The sequence below is a fragment of the Mytilus californianus genome, unplaced genomic scaffold (assembly GCF_021869535.1).
Source record: "Mytilus californianus isolate M0D057914Y unplaced genomic scaffold, xbMytCali1.0.p SCAF_25, whole genome shotgun sequence".
Lineage (NCBI taxonomy): Eukaryota > Metazoa > Mollusca > Bivalvia > Mytilida > Mytilidae > Mytilus > Mytilus californianus.
Genome location: NW_026262674.1, coordinates 4,689,517 through 4,698,709, shown reverse-complemented (window position 1 = coordinate 4,698,709; position 9,193 = coordinate 4,689,517). Strand labels below are relative to the sequence as shown.

Genomic DNA, 9,193 nt, shown 5'->3' with positions numbered 1-9,193 from the left:
TACTTTCACTTCATTTTAACTCTGGTGGATAGTTGTCTCATAGGCAATCATTCCACATCTCCTCATTTTTATATTGACATGGAAAGGAAGAATATATGTGTTTTAAGGGTGACATATGAAAATTAAATATTTGACCATGACTTTTTATTTGATCTTGAAGGTCAAATGTCAAAGTTGTCTATGGTATGTGACACATCATATGTAAGCGCTACACATCTAGTGTTTCAAATATTAAAAGCATATGTCAAAGGAGAAAAACATGTATTCCGGACATGAAAATGTAAAAAAATCAAGTAGTATGACCGTGAAGTCAAAGTTCAAGGTCATTTGACAGTCAAAGTGGTACACTTCATACCAAGTATCATGAGTCAGTGTCAAATGATAAAAAAAAGTGTATATGTTTAAATACACAGATTATTGAGAAAAAATATGTGAAAATTACATATTTTATTATGATTATGATGCCATGGGAACGGTGTTAGAGACCCCAGCAAAAATCATAAAACTTGTAGCATATATGTAAATCTTTATAGAAATAATTAACACATTAAGATAATCAAAGTATTTCAAAAGATTTCATGTCTTTTTGTTGATCTTTCTTGCAAGTATCAAAAAATTGCGCAAAATGCTCTTTTAGACCTGTAAGTCCCATAATATAGCGATACTCAAACTATAACATTTTGTCAAGTTTCAACGGACGAATGATGCTTGTTAGAAAAAACAATTCAAATACCAGCTGAACATAACCATATCTAGCATATTCAGAGCAACAAAAATGTGACATTTTTGTGGATTTTTTTTTTTGGGAGGGGGGGGGGGGGGAAATAAGCCTTTACCAGTAGATGGCGCTGCAAAGTCTAAAAATAGCGTCAGATCTATTTTTTTTCCTTTGACTAACATAACATATATACTAGTCAACAAAAGTAACGATACACAAGTTTGAAGTCCAATTTATCATAAAATATAATAAATAGGAGAAACTGTTAAATTATCCAACGAAAAACATTCATTTGCAAAGCAAATGCATATGATTAAAAGAATCTGACCAAATTGGAAAGTGAGAAAATACCGTGTTATTGCACATATATAGGGGTCAAATTTATGTTGCGGAAATTGATGACAAAAGTCGGCACTTAATTTCGAAGATGAGAATTAAGTATTCAAATATCTGCAAAGGCATTCAAAATTTTAAGCAGACCATGTTTAAGTTTGAAGTTTTAAGTTCTAATAATGATTTTTGAATTTTTTGGTGAAAAAACGATTTTTGAAATAACAAAAACTGCAAAAAAAAAATTCACATATTTGCCTTTAAAAATCAATGGTTTTGATAAGAAAATAACACTCTGTAAATATAAGACCAATTGGACAATTATTTACCTTGGTACAGTGTATCCAATTTCATTATTTAAGGAAAATACATTGCCATGTATCGTTTCTTTTGTTGACTAGTATATGTGCAAAAATTCATTACATACCATACTGAAATAAGATGTTCTAATTTGGATATAAATACGTTTCTTCATCAAATGAAAATAATTAGTATGCTAACATGAACAATTAAAAAAACCATGATAAAATAAATGTATGAAAATATCCTTAACAGCACTCTTACGCCATTAATAAAATCAATCGCAGTTATTTATAGAAGTTTGTTTTTAATGTTAAGTGTCACATACACAGTTGGCCTAGATATAAAGTAAGCATCCATTCAGAAAGGTTAAGGTAAGTTAACATCAAAACAAGAATGAATCCTTTGTTTAAAATACAGCGTAACATAGATTACTGTCGAAAATATCGCCTTTTGTAGACAATAGCTCAGCATTATTCCTCTTTTATACCCGCAGAAGTTTCAATATCGGGAATGGTTTTACATATATACGTGTGCAACTTTTCATTCTATTATTTCTGTTAATATTAAATATATTATATATATATATATATGTGTGTGTGTGTGTGTGTGTGTGTATAGTTCTAAAACATTAACGACTTTGTGCCAATAAACAATTTTAAATTTTTGATTTGTTTTTATAATTGTTATTATTAGAAACGAAACCAAAAGTGGAACCTGCAACATTTAGAGCTTCAAACTTCTTTACTTTATTTCTTGCAACACTTCAACTTCAGGTAATACTTGTGTTTTATATGCCCTATAGACAGATTGAATATGATATTAATGCAGTTATTTAAGCGGATAGAAATAAGCAAAAATTTACAAGTATTTCAGGTATGTTAAGAAAATAACATCAATTTATTTATTAAAAGATTCATCTCCATTTTATTGCTATATCACATCGTTCCGACTTACACGTTTTGCCAATTGTATTTGATTTTAATTATCCTTTTTTTCTTTAAATTATAAATATTATAACGTTATTAAGTACTTCTTTTCATGTACGTAACGTGTGTAATTAGCTCTTCTATACAATCCTAAGACTAGGGTACATTTTCCCTCTAAATTCTCTCCAGTTTGTTTTGAAGGTGAAGTGTGAAGATAAGAAATTCTATATTTCTATCTTCAACTTCATCGTAAAAATGATGCAACATAAGAAAATTCGCCGCGTTTTTTAACGTTTTATTTGTTTGATTTTCTTCCCTTGGTTTATCTCCCTTTTACCAAACATAACAAATGAATTATATATTATATGTGCGCGGGAGAGGTCAGATACTTAAGTAAAGTAAAAGTGATCTTGGATTTCCGAACGTCATTCAAGCAGTGTTTCTACATTTCATTTCGAAACATGCATGTCGTCTTTCTTCAATGTCTTTTTCCTTATTTATAGGTCAAGATTGTCAATCAATTTGAAACTGTAATGCCCGCGGGTTATGCAATTGAAAAGATGGAATTGTGTTGAAATAGAAAATTATTAATAATATCAATGAATTTCAAAGATGCAGAAAAATATAGAAATTGGCTAAGTAATATATCATCTACCTTGTTAAAGCTATACCATGGTTATCCCACAAACACTAAAGTCAAAGACATTTGGAAGCAGAAACCTGAGCACTGGCCAGAGGATGTCTCGTTTTTCGACCCGCACAATACAAAAAATAGAGGGAAAAAAGATATACAAAGATTACTGACAAGTATGCTTGCATGCGTTGAGATTAAAGGGATACAAATTGATTTCAACATTAATGAAGAAATCGAAGCATGGAAAAGTCACGACAAGAAAAGCCTCATAAATCTGTTTACGATTAGGCAATATGTAAAACAAGTAGGATCAGAATTGAACATGTTAGGTAATTATTCCACAGAAAAAGCCATAACAGTTTGCACCAAAAGGTTTCAACTTGTATTTACCCTACAAAATCTAAAGGACGTAAATACTACAAAAATAATCCATCGATCAGAAGCTATGCGTAAAGTCGCCTGTCTGTTATGCAAACTTTATCATGGAAAACGTCCTCAGGAGAAAGCTGATTCCATCTGGAAAACTCCACCAACTGACTGGCCGGATGAACTATTATATGTAAATCCTTACAATAGGCATTATAAATGTGATAAATGGGACAATGAAAGGCTTGCAAAAACTCTACTACATTGCTGTGTAAGTAAAGCTATAAATATACCAACACCATACGAGAAAATAACGAATGCTTTATGTCAAAATGACGACGAAAGACTTATTGCAAATGTTGTTTTGTGTACCTCTGAAGAAAAACTTAAAAAAATATTTGAACAATTAGATAATGACAACTTGATGGAAGAAACATGTAAAATTGTTCAACTGCAGTGTTCTGATATTATAGTGTCTTTGAAGATTGAACCTAATTACTTCTCGTCATGTGAATCATTAATGAATGAAATAGAGGTAAGTAGCATTTCTTCGAAATATGATAAATGTTATGCTAAATTGAGGGGAGGCATGTTGTTTAGCATAAATTTAAGAAAAGAACTATTCAGAATATATTCATTTTTAAACATTTTTTTGTAAATGCTACATATTTATATTTATTTCATTTATTACTATCTGCAGCAGTTCTGTGAGACAGATAAGATAATTTTATTAACCAATCATGGTGCCCAAAATTTGAGCTATACAATCAAATGAATTACAAAATAAACTACACTAAATGATTAGAATGTTTTAAGAACATGAATACACATTTAAACAAAGTAACATAATTATAAACCATGTTATTGACAAAACATTAAGTTATTTTGGAAGCCACTGTGACGTGGAGAAATTACATTTCTCAATCAGTTTATTGTCCTAGGCCTATGGGAGACAACTCCTATTCGGTTTTATTGTATTTTTTTTTCTTCTATTTTTCCAAACTGCATTTATATTTTCTAAGAGTTTCTTTTTTTCTTCAAACAGGGAGTGCAATAAATTAGATAAGTTTGAAGTAACAAACAAATCTTCAGATAAAGAGTCCAAACAAATTTCATTTCATCAGATAAATTTGAAAAATTTTTGAATTAAGAATTTAAATTAGATAGATGTTGAGATCTTGTATCTTTTAGAACAGGACATTTTAGAAGAAAATGTACTGTAGTTCATCTTCAACTGCGTTCTTACATAGCTTACACTTTCTGTCTTCAGCTTTTATACCAATATACCTCCCTCTTTCAATTTCAAGGTCATGACAGCTAGTTCTAAATCCTGTAATTATTTTCATGTCTTTTTTTGAATTTATTGTTAAATATGGTTCAAACATAAAAATATTTTTAAATTTTTTGTAAGTTCTTAATTTATTGCCAGACTGTAAATCGGTACACTTCCCAGAATTGCTTTCTAAACTAGCTACCCAAATGTATTTACATTTTATTGTTGGAGAACTTTTAACTTTTTTAAGTCTCCCAAACCAACGAAGTTTGAAGTTTGAAGACTTATTGTTTTTGCTCAGTTCTTATTATTATTATTATTCTTGCTCTTCCGCCACTTTTTTTAATAAATTTGTCCGCACCATTTCTCAAAAACCGCTAGTCAGCATGGTCAGATTTACTTAAGGTTTCACAATATGTTTGTGCACTTGGGTCTAAAAAGGGGTTCTTTGAGGGACCAATAGAAGGGAGGGGTTTACTATAGAACCCTATGGGATTTTATTAATTTTTTTTTCTTCAAATGATTATAACTTGAAAACCGTTAGTGATAGACACAATCTTTATAATTGAAAATGTTCTACATGATAAAGCACATCAAATGAAATAAAGGGTTCGTCCCCAGTGGTCACCCCACCCCCTGCCATTTGACAAAGTTCTAATATCTTGTAAACGGTCAAGATCCCCATCCCTAAACCATATATATTTTGGTTTGTCATGATAAAGCACATCAACTGAAATAATGGGTAAGTCCCTAGGGGTCATCCCCACCCCCTGCCATTTGATAAAGTTCTAATATCTTGTAAGTTGTCGAGATCCCCACCCCTAAACCATATATATTCTGGTTTGTCATGATAAAGCACATCAAATGAAACAAAGGGTAAGTCCCCAGGGGTCACCCCAACCCCCTGCCATTTGAGAAAGTTCGAACATCTTGTAAATGGTCGAGATCCCCACCCCTAAACCATATATATTCCGGTTAGTCATGATACTGCACAATAAATCAAGTAAAGTATTAGTCCCCAGGGGTCACCCCCAACCCCTGCCATTTGAGAAAGTTCTAATATCTTGTAAATGGTTGAGATCCCCTCCCTAAACCATATATATTCCTGTTCGTCATGTCACAAAGATTTGAATGATATATAGGGTCAGTCCCCAGGGGTCCTCCAACCCCCTATGATCTAATATCTTGTAAATGGTCGAAATCCCCACCCCTACACCAAATATATTCCTATTCGTCATGTCAAGAAGATTTGAATGATATATAGGGTCGGTCCCTAGGGATCACCCCCACCCCCTGCCATTTGATAAAGTTATAATATCTTGCAAATGGTTGAGATCCCCACCCCTAAACCATATATATTCTGGTTAGTCATGATACAGCACATGAAATGAAGTAAAGTATTTATCCCGAGGGGTCACCCCCACCCCCTGTCATTTGAGAAAGTTCTAATATCTCGTAAATGGTCAAGATCCCCACCCCTAAACCATATTATATATTCTGGTCAGTCATGATACAGCACATTAAATGAAGTAAAGTATTAGTCCCCAGGGGTCAACCCTACTCCCTGCCATTTGACAAAGTTCTAATATCTTGTGAGTGATCAAGATCCCCACCCCTAAACCATATATATTCTGGTTTGTCATGATAAAGCACATCAAATGAAATAAGGGGTAAGTCCCTAGGGGTCACCCCCACCCCATGCCATTTGAGAAAGTTCTAATATCTTGTAAGTTGTCGAGATCCCCACCCCTAAACCATATTTATTCTTTTTTGTCATGATACAATCAATCAAATGAAATAAAAGGGTTCGTCCCCAGGGGTCACCCCCACCCCCTGCCATGTGACAAAGTTCTAATATCTTGTAAGTGGTCAAGATCCCCACCCCTAAACCATATATATTCTGGTTTGTCATGATAAAGCACATCAAATGAAATAAAGGGTAAGTCCCCAGGGGTCACCCCAACCCCCTGCCATTTGAGAAAGTTCTAATATCTTGTAAATGGTCGAGATCCCCATCCATTAACAAAATTTATTCCGGTTAGTCATGATACTGCACAATAAATGAAGTAAAGTATTAGTCCCCAGGGGTCACCCCCAACCCCTGCCATTTGAGAAAGTTCTAATATCATGTAAATGGTTGAGATCCCCTCCCCTAAACCATATATATTCTTGTTCGTCATGTCACAAAGTTTCGAATGATATATAGGGTCAGTCCCCAGGGGTCCCCCACCCCTATGATCTAATATCTTGTAAATGGTCGAAATCCCCACCCCTAAACCATATATATTCCTATTCGTCATGTCAAGAAGATTTGAATGATATATAGGGTCAATCCCCGGGGATCACTCCCGCCCCTGCCATTTGAGAAAGTTAAGGGTCAAATTTCAATTTTAACTTATGAGCTTTTATTTTGAACACTATTATTTAAATGAAGCAAAAACCAACATGATATGGAAAATTTTATGAAATAAAAGAGGAGTCATCATGGGTCATCCCCGATTCCGGTCTCTTCTTAAAAGTATAAATAACTTGAAATCAGTTTAGATCCCAACCCTTAAACGACATACATTCGGAATTTCTATGTTGACTATGGTCCACAACTTTTGATTTCCAATATTGAAGATTCAACTTTTTAAATGCGTTTATTATTCCTTATGAAAGTGTTTTTATATTTCTCTTTCGACATCTTGTTTTATTTATGTTTATTAATTTTATATCACCAGCTTCATATTTTTTCCAGAAACAAAAACATACAGTCAAGAAATTTACCAAACGAAAACCCTACAAGGTATATATATTAATTACTTAATCTTCCTCTCTGGACTAAGTACACCAAAAATTCAATTGAAATTTCGATGTTTAAAAAAAAAACTCCTTACGATTATTTTAAATGTGGAAGTTTAAATTTTACACTGAAAGAAGAATATTCACATTACAGAAATTAATTCATACATAAAAATTACTCTCTGAACTCTTCTGACATTTTCCGTCAACTCATGATATACCAAAATTTCATTCATTTTTAATATTGCATATTTTTTTACCTAAATAAACAAAATGTTAACTTCATAAATGTAGTAGAAAACATCCGTAAAATACAAACCATAAAACATACCACCAATTTACATATCACCAAGTTGACTTTCATGTTTTCGTTTGCAGCATTTAAATAAAGAAAGAAAAAGGTTGAAATCAGAAAACAGTACAGATAAATGTAATGAAGAGAGTGACATTGATGCACAAGTAAATCAGAATGACATTTTAGCATCATCCTATCTTATTTCGACATCTGCGGAAAACTGTTTTCCCTATTGTACAGAAAATGCTTCATCTATAAACTGTGTTTCGGATCCAGAAACAGAAACTGCTATGTTAATGATGAATCTTTTAGATTCAGTTGATTTGTCAAAACAATTTGGACTCGATGAACACTTTCCCCGATCATTAGATAATCATTTATCTAGTTGATTGAAACAACATTCATCTGCAAAAATGTCTTTCTAGTACATCAATAGTTTCCTAGTCATAACCGTTTGTTGTTTTGGATATTGTTTTATTATTTTTTGAGCTTTATTTCACACTGTATAATTAACCGCAAATAAGATGTGTGTAATACCATTGTTCTTCCAATTGTATATAAACGACTTTTAGCAAATAGATATATGTTTTTTATGACCAAACGAAACTATGGCGCCATTTAAATACCAACTTATTATAAACACATTATAGGATCTTTTTATGAATATTTCGGCTAAATGAATAAGGCAACTTTCTTAATAAAAATAAGGAGATGTGGTATGGTTGCTAATGAGAAAATTTATCCACCAAAATTCAAATGAAGTGGATGTAAGCAATTATAGACCACTGTACGGCCTTCAACAATTAATGAGAAAAACCAATACCGTATAATTGGCTATAAAAGGGCCCGATATGAAACATTTGAAACAATTCAATTGAGAAAACTAAAGGCCTAATTCATAACAAAACAATTTGCAAAAAACAAGTATGACAGACATGAACCTTCTACAACAACTGAACTACAGGCCCCTGACTTGGGACAGGCACATACAGAATGTAGCGGGGTTAAACTAGTTTGCTGGCACCAAACCCTCCCCCTAACCTGGTTTGTTCGTTCATATATTTGTAATCAAGGATTATGCTATCATATATGAGTCCACCGGTCGGAATTTAACGCGACAATTTTACAAGTTATCGAAATGGAAAAAGAGGCAGAATGTACTCATAACTTGATAGAAACTGAAAACGCCATGGCAAATTAAACGAAAGACGACGAAAAAACAAAGAAATTCACAAACAAATACATAAAAAAACTTAAAATTGAGTTGAATGAAACCAACTTAAAACTGGGAGTGATCCAAGGTGCTCCGGAATCGTAAGCAGATCCTGCTCCCGACACCCGTCGTCGTAATCATGGTAGGTAGATTTTCGTCGGTTAGTCTCATAGACCTTGAAAATGAATGTGTCTCACGGAAGATATTTCATTTTTCCAGAATTAATTTATACTTTACAAACAAATAAGTGTTGACAAATACCTAATACGAATCTCTATTATAGTGATCATACTATTTCTATGGTGAGGCATAGGGAAAAAAGGGATATCCGGTATACAGGTATATCACAAA

At 32.8% G+C, this 9,193-nt stretch overlaps 1 protein-coding gene across 1 annotated transcript; it reads left to right on the top strand.

Moving 5' to 3' along the window:
* The first annotated feature begins 1,660 nt into the window (after positions 1-1,660).
* Positions 1,661-8,209, top strand: LOC127732576 (uncharacterized). The gene is made up of 4 exons (XM_052241645.1): positions 1,661-1,722; positions 2,781-3,812; positions 7,291-7,338; positions 7,713-8,209. Exons 2-4 carry the CDS (start codon positions 2,877-2,879, stop codon positions 8,016-8,018), a joined length of 1,290 nt encoding a protein of 429 aa, XP_052097605.1. The 5' UTR covers positions 1,661-1,722; positions 2,781-2,876; the 3' UTR covers positions 8,019-8,209.
* The last annotated feature ends 984 nt before the right edge of the window (positions 8,210-9,193 follow it).